General features: G+C 38.2%; 1 protein-coding gene across 3 annotated transcripts in view; it reads left to right on the forward strand.

Annotated features, from left to right (window-relative positions):
• The first annotated feature begins 6,493 nt into the window (after nucleotides 1–6,493).
• The window catches only part of PIGK (phosphatidylinositol glycan anchor biosynthesis class K), a 131,801-nt gene continuing 124,297 nt past the window's right edge, over nucleotides 6,494–13,997 (forward strand). For all 3 annotated transcript variants that reach the window (XM_043460933.1, XM_043460934.1, XM_043460935.1), the window contains exons 1-2: nucleotides 6,494–6,628; nucleotides 10,215–10,268. In XM_043460933.1, coding sequence (XP_043316868.1) covers nucleotides 6,536–6,628; nucleotides 10,215–10,268 — 147 coding nt within the window. In that variant the 5' untranslated portion in view covers nucleotides 6,494–6,535. The remainder of the gene's footprint in view (nucleotides 6,629–10,214; nucleotides 10,269–13,997) is intronic.

Raw genomic sequence — 13,997 nt, forward strand, 5'->3', positions numbered from 1 at the left:
ATACATGCATCCCAATGTTCACAACAGCACTATTTATAGTAGCCAAGACATGAAAGCAACCCAAGTGTCCCATCAACACACAAATGAATGAAGAAGACGTGATACATACACACATACACATACACAAAAAGGAATACTATTCAGCCATAAAAAGAATGAAAGTCTGATATTTGGAGAAAAGTGAATGGACCTAGAAAATATTATGGTTAGTAAAATATATCAGATACAGACAGACAAATATATATGACATTATATGTGGTATATAAAAAATAATACAAACAAATGTATATAAAAAGTGAGAAAGATGCAGATATAGAAACCAAATTAGTGGTTACCAGAGGTGAAAGGTAAGCAGGGAGGGGCAAATTAGGAGTAATGGATTAATAGATACAAACTGCTATGTATAAGATACATAAGCAACAATGATATATTGTATAGTGCAGGGAATTATAATCATTGTACTGTAATAACTTTTAATGGAGTATAATCTATAAAAACACTGAACCACTATTCTGTGCACCTGAAGCTAATATAATACTGTGAAGCAATTCTACTCCAAGTTTTTAAAAAGGCTGTTATAAAACCCAGTATGGATAGACTTCATGGTTTATTTACTGTGAGGCTCAGGCATAAAAACTTTTATTAGAGAAGTCATGATTATGTATCAGTAGAGTTCAGTTCAGTTCAGTCACTCAGTCGTGTCCGACTCTTTGCGACCCCATGAAACGCCAGGCCTCCCTGTCCATCACCAGCTCCTGGAGTTAACTCAAACTCATGCCCATCGAGTTGGTGATGCCATCCAGCCATCTCATCCTCTGTCATCCCCTTCTCCTCCTGCCCCCAATCCCTCCCAGCATCAGGGTCTTTTCCAGTGAGTCAACTCTTCGCACAGCGTTGGCCCAAACTATTGGATTTACAGGCTTCAGCTCCGTCTGCTTCCAACGAATACCCAGGGAACTTATCTCCCTCAGGATTGGACTGGTGGATCTCCTTGCAGGTCCAAGGGGACTCTCAAGAGTCTTCTCCAACACCACAGTTCAAAAGCATCAATTTTTCGGTGCTCAGCTTTCTTCACAGTCCAACTCTCACATCCATACATGACCACTGGAAAAAACCATAGCCTTGACCAGATGGACCTTTGTTGGCAAAGTAATGTCTCTGCTTTTTAATATGCTATCTAGGTTGGTCACAACTTTCCTTCCAAGGAGTAAGCGTCTTTTAATTTCATGGCTGCAGTCACCATCTGCAGTGATTTTGGAGCCCCAGAAAATAAAGTCAGCCACTGTTTCCACTGTTTCCCCATCTATTTGCCATGAAGTGATGGGACCAGATGCGTATGATTGAGTTTTCTGAATGTTGAGCTTTAAGCCAAACTTTTTCACTCTCCTCTTTCATCCAAGAGGCTTTTTAGTTCCCTTCACTTTCTGCTATTAAGGGTGGGTCATCTGCATGTACTGAGGCTATTGATATTTCTCCTGGCAATCTTGATTCCAGCTCTGTGCTTCTTCCCAGCCAGCGTTTCTCATGAGTTACTTCTGCATATAAGTTAAATAAGCAGCAGCGGGTGACGTATTACAGCCTTGACGTACTCCTTTTCCTGTTTGGAAACCAGTCTGTTGTTCCATGGTTCCATGTCTAACGTTGCTCCTGAACGTTGCATTACAGGTTGCTCAAGAGGCAGGTCAAGTGTCTTCTGGTATATCCATTCCTTCAGAAATTTTCCACAGTTTATTGTGATCCACACAGTCAAAGGCTTTGGCATAGTCAATAAAGCAGAAATAGATGTTTTTCTGGAACTCTCTTGCTTTTTCGATGATCCAGCAGATGTTGGCAATTTGATCTCTGGCTCCTCTGCCTTTTCTGAAACCAGCTTGAACATCTGGAAGTTCTTGGTTCACGTATTGCTGAAGCCTGGCTTGGAGAATTTTGAGCATTACCTTACTAGCGTGTGCGATGAGTGCAATTGTGTGGTAGTTTGAGCATTCTTTGGGATTACCTTTCTTAGGGATTTGAATGAAAACTGACCTTTTCCAGTCCTGTGGCACTGCTGAGTTTTCCAAATTTGCTGACATATTGAGTGCAGCACTTTCACAGCATCATCTTTCAGGATTTGAAATAGCTCAACTGGAATTTCATCACATCCACTAGCTTTGTTCGTCAGTGATGTTCTAAGGCACGCATTGACTTCACACTCCAGGACTGTCTGGCTCTAGCGTGAAAGTGATCACACATTGTGATTATCTGGGTCGTGAAGATCTTTTTTGTACAGTTCTTCTGTGTATTCTTGCCACCTCTTCTTAATATCTTCTGCTTCTGTTAGGTCCATACCATTTCTGTCCTTTATTGAGCCCATTTTTGCATGAAATTATTTACTGTGAGGCTCAGGCATAAAATCTTTTGTTAGAGAAGTCATGATTATGTACAGATGTGTATAATTTTGATCTGATATTCAAGTGCTTGTTTTCTCTTTTAGTTGCTAAGTTAATTATTCACTTAATGAATAGCTGAACTGAACTGTAGTCTAAATGCAGTCTCTGGTTAACAATTCTTCTTTTTAATTGAGGACAATGACATATGTATTGGTTTTAGGTATACAGTATAATGCTTTGATATACACATATATTGCAAAGTGATTGCCACAGTAGTCTGGTTAACATCCATCACCATATGCTTACAATTTTTTTCTTGTGATGAGAACTTTTAGGATCTGTTCTCTTAACAAGTTTCAAATATACAATATAGTATTGTTAATTATAGCAATCATTCCCAGGATTTATTTATCTGAGTGGAAGTTTATACATTTTAATTGCCTTCACTTCTTTCACCCACCCCTGCTCTCTGCCTCTGGCACCACCAATCTGTTTCCTGTATCGGCTTCCCTGTCCTTCACTATCTCCTGGAGTTTACTCAAACACATGTCCATTGAGTTGGTGATGCCATCTTACCATCTCATCCTCTGTCGTCCCCTTATCCTCCTGCTCTCAATCTTTCCCAGCATCAGGTCCTTTTCCAATGAGTTGGCTCTTTGCATAAAGTGGCCAAAGTATTGGAGCTTCAACTTCAGCATCAATCCTTTCAACGAATCTTCAGGATTGATTTCCTTTAGGATTGGCTGGCTTGATCTTGCTGTTCAAGGGACTCCCAGGAGTCTTCTCCAGCGCCACAATTTGAAAGTGCCAATTTTTCAGCATTTAGCCTTCTTTATGGGCCAACTCAGCATGGGCCAACTCACATCCTTACATGACTACTGGAAAAATCATAGCTTTGACTATATGGACCTTTGTCGGCAAAGTGATGTCTCTGCTTTTTAATAAGGTTTCTAGGTTTGTCATAGCTTTTCTATCTATGAGTATGGCTAACAATTCTAATCAAATTTTAAGCTATGCTGTTTCATATATTAACAGATTAAAAAATTATTATTTCCCACTTCGAGTGGTATTTAAAACTGCTCATGTGTTCTACATTAAAGTGTGAAACTGCCCACTCCATACTTGAAAATTAGTTGTTCAGTGAAAAAAGAGAAATAGAAATCTATTTCTTTCACATATCAGTGAGTATTTATTCAAATTCAGGAGCTAATGGCAGACTTAATGGAAAAGTGCTAAAGCCATTCTTTTAAAATTAAAATGAAGCAAGAAAATCTTCAAGTCTTTTGCTATCAATATTATTAATTATATTACAATCATAACATAAACCATGAAAATGAAATACAAGCAATAATATTGGAAAGGAAGAGACAAAAGATAATTTTCAGATAATATTATTGTAAAACTAGGAAAGTCAAAGCAACTTGTCAAAAAAGTTTTAAATAACTGAGTATTAAGATAATTAAATAATTCTTATTAAAATAATAAAAAGGCAGCTGGACACAAAATATGACCTGCATATCAACAATAACTGATCAGAATACATACTATTATATATATTACTTATAATTATTTATCTATGTGTTTCCTACATTAAAAAGCAGAGACATTACTTTGCCAACACAGGTCCAAATAGTCAAGGCTATGGTTTTTCCAGTGGTCATGTATGGATGTGAGAGTTGGACTATAAAGAGGGTTGAGGGCAGAAGAATTGATGCTTTTGAACTGTGGTGTTGGAGAAGACTCTTGAGAGCCCCTTGGACTGCAAGGAGTTCCAACCAGTCCATCCTAAGGGAAATCGGTTCTGGGTATTCATTGGAAGGACTGATGTTGAAGCTGAAACTCCAATATTTTGGCCACCTGATGTGAACAGCTGACTCATTTGAAAAGACCATGATGTTGGGAAAGATTGAAGGCAGGAGGATAAGGGGATGACAGAGGATGAGATGGTTAGATGGCATCACTGACTCAATGGATATGAGTTTGGGTAAACTCCGGGAGTTGGTGATGGACAGGGAGGCCTGGCGTGCTGCAGTTCATGGGGTCACAGAGTCAGACACGGCTGAGCGACTGAACTGAACTTCCTACATAATGTAAAAGAAATTTACATTTTACATTTACATAATGTAAAAGAATAACAACAAATGCTAAAAATGCTTACAAAGTAGCTTAATTTAGTCAACTTTGACTTAAAGTTTTACTGAGAAATTTAAAAAAGGAACCACAAATAAATGAAACTATGATATTCTAGAATGAGAGACTATGATAAAGATGTCAGTTTCTCTCAAACTTAAGAGATTTTCATGATCCCATTGAAAAAAACCCAAGTAGTAATTTTTATAAATATTATTATAAAATTCAGTTGGAAAATTACCAGGAGAATTAATCAAAGAATTTTGTGAAAAATGAAGTATACTGACATGGTTAGCCCTAATGGCCAAATATCAAAACATGTCAAAGCAACAATAATTAAAATAACATACCTCTGGACCCAAACTAGACAATTATTTTAATTGAAAAGAGTCCAGAAATATTCTATTTCTTACAAGAATTTAATAGAAGAGCTATCAGGAGTCAATAAGAAAGGTTAGCATTATGTAGAAAATTATATTGGATAATTAAATACTAATTTTGATAAAAGTACTGGTAGATCATTATTGCAATGGCTCCCACAGAATCACATCTCCCTGTTTCTACATCCTGTGTATCTAGGTATGGACATACCACAGAATTTTGGGTGGTTTGTTATACAGCAATTGACAATATCTTACAAAATCTTATAGAATATACTGAAATATATTCCAGATAGTTGAAGAGTTAAATATAAAATTAAAAGAAAACAAAACTTTTGATTTGAGACCTATATGAACTTGAAGCATTCAGGTGCAAGACATACTGGACATGTGCTAACTTTCTTATCTTCATTAGGGAAAGCCTGACCTTAAAGATCATACAAAGTGCAAAAGCAAAAGAAACAAAATAGAAAGAGAGACAAGATACTGGGAAAAGCAACAGCATAAACTATGGCAAGGGTCAATATCACTTCTTTATAAATATATCATTCAAATGCACATGTAAAACAAAGCTATGAATGTAAATTTTACATCAGAGGACATACAGATATTTCATTAAAAAAAAACAACATAAGGTCTTGATGATAATTAAAGACTAGAACAATCTTGAGGTAACACTTTACACCAAGGAATTGAGAGGGAAAAAAACGGTATAATTTGGTGTTCAGTTGCATATTTTGATGGCATTGTAAATTAGTACACTTTGGAAAGCAACATCATTCATAGCGACTAAAGCTTTTGTGTCTTTTGACTCAAGATACTCATTCCAGGAAAATTATCCAAAGAAAATAATTCAGAAACATAAAAAAACTGTCCAAAGATAACTCTTTATAATATTATTTTAATACTGAAATTTAAAGACTGCCCCAAAGACGGGCAATTACTTTGGCTGAGGCCTCAGTAAGGGACAGAATTCCATGTCACATTAAATGTTAAAATTACTAAGATTATGAAGCAGCATAAATACTTTTATGTCATGCTAGATGCAAAGCAGAATTTAAAACTAAATGAATATAATAAACATAATGGAATGAATACACATGATTTATTAAATCCTCAGACTTTGAGATGTTTTAGCTCTATAATTACAAAATAAACAAAAATGTAACTAATTTCTCCATGTTCATACGTTTAACAGGTAATAGACCCCTAGTATAATAGTTGGAGCGCTCACCCATATTTTCATTTGCAATTGATCCAATTAACCACCTTTTTGTACCCCAAAGCTTACTCTTCCACATCACATCATGCTTCATATAGTCAGAGTGGGCAACACTAACCAAAAAAAGGAAGTAATAGCTTCTTAAGGTTTATAGGCTCACAGTTTTTCTCCACTGCTTTTCAAAAAAGTTTTAAAACGTCCAGTTTATAATACAAAACCTGAAAGTTTAGTTCAAGGGTCAGACTCAGTCCCAGCTACCTGGGAAACGCAAGGACTGTGGGAAGCGCAGGTTTTCGAAGGCTGGCGAGGCGGCCGCCCTCTAGGAGGCGGGGCAAGTGTCGCAAAGGGAAAAAAAAAAAAAACTACGCAAACCCCGCCCCGTCCTGCTTTACGGCACTCGCCCCGCCTCTCCAGGTGCGCTGAAGCCGGCAAACATGGTCGACACCTATTTTCTCAGCCAGGGCTTCACTACCCTGGCAGGGTTGTTGCTCTTGCCCTTCGGCAGCTTGGCCGCTAGTCAGATCGAGGTAGGAGTCAGGCCCTCTGAACGACAGGGCCCTGCGGGGGACAGCTGTGTCGTGGCCGTAAGCGTCCAGCAGATGTCCGATACACAGCCACGGAGGGAAGCCTCCTGGAATCACCCATCAGCCTCTTACTAAGCTGACTGTGCTGTGGGGAGGGTGTTGCAGGGAGCGGGAGAGGACAGTGACTGTTTGTTTCAACCTTTAAAATGGCGAATGAAAAGAATCAAGTCCTGGGCGGCGGGAGAGGGCCTGATCCCTTGCTCCGAAGAGCGTGCAGTCCCTAGTAGGTGAAAGGTCAGCTCTAGAGTGCCGCGCTTACGTCCCCGCTGCCAAACTACAGTGCTCCACTAGGAATCAGATGGGTACAGTGTTTTATTTTTGGCTCACACTAAGTTTTGACCAGATATAAAGCCTTTACTCTTCCCTGTACTCTGATAACACCTTCGTCCAGTTCTGCAGCCTACATCTCTAGCATCATGTTTCAGAATAGCAGACGTTTGAAAATTTGTGTCCAAAGTTTTATATTCGGACCTACCCCACCTCCTATGGTGTTTCCCCTATGCTGGAAACCTAGGCTTTAAAAAAAAGAACTCCTCTCTTTATTTTACATTTTAATCATCACTAAATTCTGTATTCTTAATTTTTAAAATTGCTTTCACTTCTTCAGTTCCACTGGCTTGATGCAGGCCCTTGTCTTTTCTTGCCTAGACTATTTCAGTAACCTTATCTTGTTTTCTTCAGGCTTCCAAATTCCTTCACTTTAGTCTTCATCAAAGTAAGTTTGATCAGATCATTCTTCAGATTGCATCCTTTCAGTATTTTTGCACGGAGTAAAATGTAAACATCATGATCTAGTCTCTGCCTACTTCCCAGTCTTCATATAGGAGCCCATTCTCTCCACCATGTCAGACGTTGAGCTTAGACTAATGCTGAAAACTTTTTAAATACACAACTCTACCATTTAAAAAAGAAAGCATGCATGCTTTCTTTATATTCATGAATTATTGCTAATTTATATATTCGCTATTAATGAAGTGTGTTGTCTAGATAATATATGTATAGAAATTCTATTTTTCTGTTCTAGCAGATTATTCTGTATACTTTGTTTTGGATATTATTGCTCTTTTTTGTAGTTACATAGTTGTGCTTTTTTACATTCTGATGTGTTATTCTTCCTGTTCCTTTGTTTGTTCATTTACTAAAATGCAGTAAAAGCTAACCCCTGTAAAACCTTTCCCTATTTTTTATTTTGCATTTACTGTTGTAATGTGTGCACTTGGCTAGTATAGCACTCGTCTATCATATTATAACCCATGTATAGTTTGTACTCACTATTATTCCATCATCTTTCATTTATAGGGCAATAGCTGCCTACTTGGTCTGCCTCAGGTCATTCTTTTTTCAATCCAGTCTGTTCGCCAAGCCTCAGCCAGAGTAACTTTTAAATACACAAATCTGACCATGTCGCCTGTATATACCTTAATGTTGTTTTAAGGATAAAGAGCTAAATCTTGGTTATGACCCATAAACAAGCCTAGCATACTTAGGCTCCTGCCTGCACCTCTGGTTCTACCTCCCCTCTGTTTAAAACTTCCAGTTATGCTAATCTTCTTTTAGTTTCTAGAACCTTTAAGGTCCCTTCTGCTGTTCAGGTAATGTTCCCTCTGTCTGGAATTATCTTCCCTCTCTATCTGTTGAATCGTAACCCAAATTTCTCTGGAGAAACCTCCCCTGACATCCCTCCTGGGCTCCCCCTCCCATTCCCTCATCAGGTCAGGTCCCCCTATTAGTCTTTTATGATACTCTATATCTTACCTTTAGAGAATTTGTAGGTTGTCCTTATCTGTTTGGTGTGTGTCTAGTAACCTCTTTGGAGGCAAGTACTAGCACTGTTTCGCCCATTGTTGTGTTCTGAGCATTGAGAACAGTAACTGGCACATGGTACCCAATGAATGTGATGAATGAATGAATGTTATATTGTAGCGTAATGTGTTTGCATGCTTGTCTTTATTGACCTCAGGGATTCTTGAGAGAAAGCAGCATGCTTTTTAAGTGATTTTTGGATCACTGTACATTACATGGTACCTGGCACATAATAGGTGCTCCACTAACCATATGTGGATTGAATAACTTTGCAGTGTCTGTATTATCTTAACAATCACAAAAGAATTTTGACATCTCAATTTTTTTCACTGAAGTCTTAACAATGTGAGAATTTTGGAGCTAGAAGGGACATTAGAGATTATTGGGTCAGCTCTCATTTCTACATGAGGAAAATCAAGTCCAGAGAGCTAAATGACTTAGTCTCGTTTCACAGCCAGGTAAGGGATAGGATCTGGGCAGAAACCCAGATCTTCGGATTCCTAGCTCACTATTACATGTTGCTTTCTTTAGCATCTATTCAACTGTTGAGAAGTTTAAAAAGAAATATATATTGGGTTGGGTTGGCCAAAAAGTTCATTCTGGTTTGTCCATAAGATGTTACAGGTATATATATAACACAAACACATGCACTCGAGTGATTTTTTAATTTCATTCTTCCGGAAATTTTCTTCCTAGCTGAAAATTAAAAGAGCTAATATTCGTTTTGCGGTTATATTCCAGTCACCATTCCTACATTCTGTGTGTCAGATAATGCTACCATTTTATAGATGCGGAAGCGGAAGCACAGGAAGTTAAGCAGCTTTCCTAAGTTTATACAGCTAGTAAGTAGTAGGGTCCAGATTTGAATCCAGGCAGTCTGATTGTTCTCATAATTAATGCTGTTTAGGAGCAGTACTCTTGCCTGGAAAATCCCACGGGCGGAGGAGCCTGGTAGGCCGCAGTCCATGGGGTCTCGAAGAGTCAGACACGACTGAGCGACTTCACTTTCACTTTTCACTTTCATGCATTGGAGAAGGAAATGGCAACCCACTCCAGTGCTCTTGCCGGGAGAATCCCAGGGATGGTGGAGCCTGGTGGGCTGCCGTCTATGGGGTCACACAGAATCGGACACGACTGAAGTGACTTAGCAGGAGCAGATCTGAGATCATTATGGTTTATATTCACTGTTATTTTACTATATAATAAAAATCATATTCATTAGGTGTCTGTATGGTATTGGATGTTGAGATTTTTAATGTTCTGTGATGGCAAATGTAATTAAGATTTACTCTTAACAGATAGTAAAATGGTACATGGAAGTATGCCAGAGAATGTATTCAATCAGATATATTGGTGAGTTCAAATAAAATAATAGGAAGCATTCAATATTCATTCTTATTCAGCAGGAAGGATATTGTTATGTGTAGAATCAAGACATGAAATGTCATTCACAGTTTAAAGACTGAATGGAAAACTGGAAACATATGAGGAAGAGCTGACTGTATTTGAGATAAAATGTTTAAAAACAGCGCCTCTCACAATAACCCCCGAAATAAAATTATTTTGTCTTTCATAAAGTCAGATACTAGAATATTTATAGACTTGTGTGGTGATGACTTACTATTATTGTAACTAAAAGTTCCATGAATCTTAACTGCCCTTTATCAATCTTTATTCTGGGAAATTTGACTTTCTTCTAATCTTTTTGCTATTATTTGATTACTAGGATCAAGCAGAACAGTTCTTTAGAAGTGGCCATACAAACAACTGGGCAGTTTTGGTAAGTATTCTATAAAGGTTTACCTTGTTTACATTAGATATGTGTCTGAGAAATTTTGTGTGAATCAAATTCTTAAGAATAAAATTTATTTCTTGTAACAAATTATATTAAAATTATATTTTAAATTGGCCACATCAACTAATAATATTCTTTGCTTTCAGTATATCTGTCAAGTGGTGATATATAAAAAATAGATAAGCTAGAGATCCTGTTGTATTTTATGAAGTATAGTGGTATTTTAATGACAGAAACTAGTAACTTACATTGAATATTTCTTATCTATAATGTTAGTTTATAGAAACTCTCTACTTTGGCTATTTTCTTAAAAAAATTCTTTTTTTTGTTTACAAAAATAAATGATCATTGTAGAAAATTCAAGTTATACAGAAACGTTTAGAAGAAGACAGACTAATTTTATGTTATTGTGATTAAATAGAATAGTAACATGTCTCATGACTCATTTTCTTGTTCAGGTTCATGACTCATTTCCTTGTTCTTCAGGAACAAATACCTTTTATATACTACTCTCATAAGAGATTTTATAAAGGAATTGAACAAAAGCTGCTCATGATAAGAAGAGAGGTTTTAGTGATCACTTAAATTGGGCAAAATTGTGAGGCAGCAGGCCATGATCCACCAGTTTGAGAAGATAAACTTGTTTTGTAGAAAACTAAAGTGTTAGTCGCTCAATCGTGCCTGACTCTTTGTGACCCCATGGACTGTAGTGCACCAGGCTCCTCTGTCCATGGGATTTTCCAGGCAAGAATACTGGAGTGGGTTGCCATTTCCTTCTCCAGGGGATCTTCCCTACCTGGGAATCGAACCTGGGTCTCCCACATTGTAGGCAGATTCTTTACTCTCTGAGCCACCAGGGAAGTGTAGGAAACTTAAGAGCACTTCCAGTTAGTCTCTCTATGGAAATTCTTAAAAGAGGGAATAACTGCCTATGTGCAGACAGCTAATTTCCAGAAGGCTCCTTTAGAATAGAAGCCTGTTAGCTTATACCACACACACATTAAATTCTTCCTTGTTCTGGGAACTTCCATGTTCTTGAAACTGAGCCCCTTTCTAATCTAAGCTACCTGGGTCTCCGTAGAGAAACTGAGGGTGAAAAAGAATTACCACTGAGTATTTCACAACTGCTATTTTCATATTTGTGCAATATGTTACACATTAATGGCTTCCCTGGTGCTCAGACGGTAAAGAATCTACCAGCGATGCTACTGGGGAGACCCGGGTTTGATCCCTGAGTTGGGAAGATCCCCTGGAGAAGGGAATGGCCACCCACTCCAGTATTCTTACCTGGAAAGTTTCATGGGCAGAGGGGCCTGGTGGGCTATAGTCTATAGGGTCACAAAGAATCAGACATAACTGAGCGACTAACACTTTTATGTGTTAACTCAGATTTACTAAAGTGAGACTTCAGTAAATTGTACTTTCTTAAATGGAAAATTATGAAATTTGACCAGGAAGGGCCAAGTTGAAAGTATAAAACATACGTTTCTCTCAATATTATTTAATTCAGATTAAATATACACGCACACACACACACACACTCATGTGTGTGTGTGTATATTCCAACCGCCTCCCCCCACCCGCCCCCCTCGCAGTTTGAGTTAGTTTTAGCCTTGACTGGATGGTCAGAGGTAAATGAAATGCCCCTTTGCTCTTGTAATATGACTGAGAAAACTTGCCACCAGAGGGAGATAGAAGAAAATTGGATTCCATTTTAGTTTCAGAATCTGCTTTGAATAAAACATTTTTGTCTCTGTTTAATAAAAAAGTTATATAATCTGTACTCATGGTGAAAAAAGTAATACTGATGGGTAATGATTTTGTTTCTACGTTTTTGGTTTTGATTTTTGCTAATATAGGCAATAGTATAGTGAAAATCCTTGAATACCTATTTTTGCACGCTTCAGTTCAGTTCAGTCGCTCAGTTGTGTCCGATCCTTTGCAACCCCATGGACTGCAGTATGCCAGGCTTCCCTGTCCATCACTAACTCCTGGAGCTTACTCAAACTCATATCCTTTGAGGCGGTGATGCCATCCAACCATTTCATTGTCTGATGTCCCTTTTTCCCGCCTTCAATCATTCCCAGCATCATGGTCTTTTCCAATGAGTCAGTTCTTCACATCAGGTGGCCAAAGTACTGGAGTTTCAGCTTCAGCATCCGTCCTTCCAATGAATATTCAGGACTGATTTCCTCTAGGATAGACTGGTTGGATCTCCTTGCTGTCCAAGGGACTCTCAAGAGTCTTCTCCAACACCACAGTTCAAAAGCATCAGTTTTTTGATGCTTAGCTTTCTTTATAGTCCAGCTCTCACATCCATAGATGACTACTGGAAAAACCAAACTTTGACTAGATGGACCTTTGTCGGCAAAGTAATGTCTCTGCTTTTTAATATGCTGTCTAGATTGATCATAACTTTTCTTCCAAGGAGCATGCATATTTTAATTTCATGGCTGCAGTCACCATCTGCAGTGGTTTTGGAGCCCAAAAAGATAAAGTCTGTCACTGTTTCCATTGTTTCCCCATCTATTTGCTATGATGTGATGGGACCAGATGCCATGATGTTAGTTTTCTGAATGTTGAATTTTAAACCAACTTTTTCACTCTCCTCTTTCACTTTCATCAAGATGCTCTTTAGTTCTTCACTTTCTGACATAAGGGTAGTGTCATCTGCGTATCTGAAGTTATTGATATTTCTCCCAGCAATCTTAATTCCAGCTTGGGCTTCATTCAGCCCAGCATTTCTCATGAGGTACTCTGCATTTAAGTTAAATAAGCACGGTGACAGCATACAGCCTTGAGTACTTCTTTTCCTATTTGGAACCAGTCTGTTGTTCCATGTCCAGTTCTAACTGTTTCTTCTTGACCTGCATACAGATTTCTCAGGAGGCAGATAAGACAGTCTGGTATTCCCATCTCTTTAAGAATTTTCCAGTTTGTTGTGATCCACACAGTCAAAGGCTTTGGCATAGTCAATAAAGCAGAAATAGATATTTTTCTGGAACTCTTTCGCTTTTTCAATGATCCAGTGGATGTTGGCAATTTGATCTCTGGTTCTTCTGCCTTTTCTAAAGCCAGCTTGAACATCTGTTCAAGGCTCATGTACTGTTGAAGCCTGAGCTGGAGAATTTTGAGCATTACTTTGCCAGTGTGTGAGATGAGTGCTGTTGTGTGGTTGTTTGAACATTCTTTAGCATTGCCTTTCTTTGGGATTGGAATGAAAACTGACCTTTTCCAGTCCTGTGGCCACTGCTGAGTTTTCCAAATTTGCTGGCATATTGAGTGCAGCACTTCCACAGCATCATCTTTTAGGATTTGAAATAGCTCAACTGGAATTCCATCACCTGCACTAACTTTGTTCATAGTGACACTTCCTAAGGCCCACTTGACTTCACATTCCAGGGTGTCTGGCTCTAGGTGAGTGATCACACCATTGTGATTATCTGGATCATGAAGATCTTTTTTGTATGGTTCTTCCGTGTATTCTTGCCACCTCTTCTTAATATCTTCTGCTTCTGTTAGGTCCATACCATTTCTGTCCTTCATTGTGCCCATCTTTGTATGAAATGTTCCCTTGGTATCTCTCATTTTCTTGAAGAGATCTTTAGTCTGTCCCATTCTATTGTTTTCCTCTGTTTCTTTGCATTGATCACTGATCATTGATTTTGCTGCTTATATGAGCTAAGTAAAAAAATAAGTACATTTTAAAACTTG

Source organism: Cervus canadensis, chromosome 2 (assembly GCF_019320065.1).
Source record: "Cervus canadensis isolate Bull #8, Minnesota chromosome 2, ASM1932006v1, whole genome shotgun sequence".
NCBI lineage: Eukaryota > Metazoa > Chordata > Mammalia > Artiodactyla > Cervidae > Cervus > Cervus canadensis.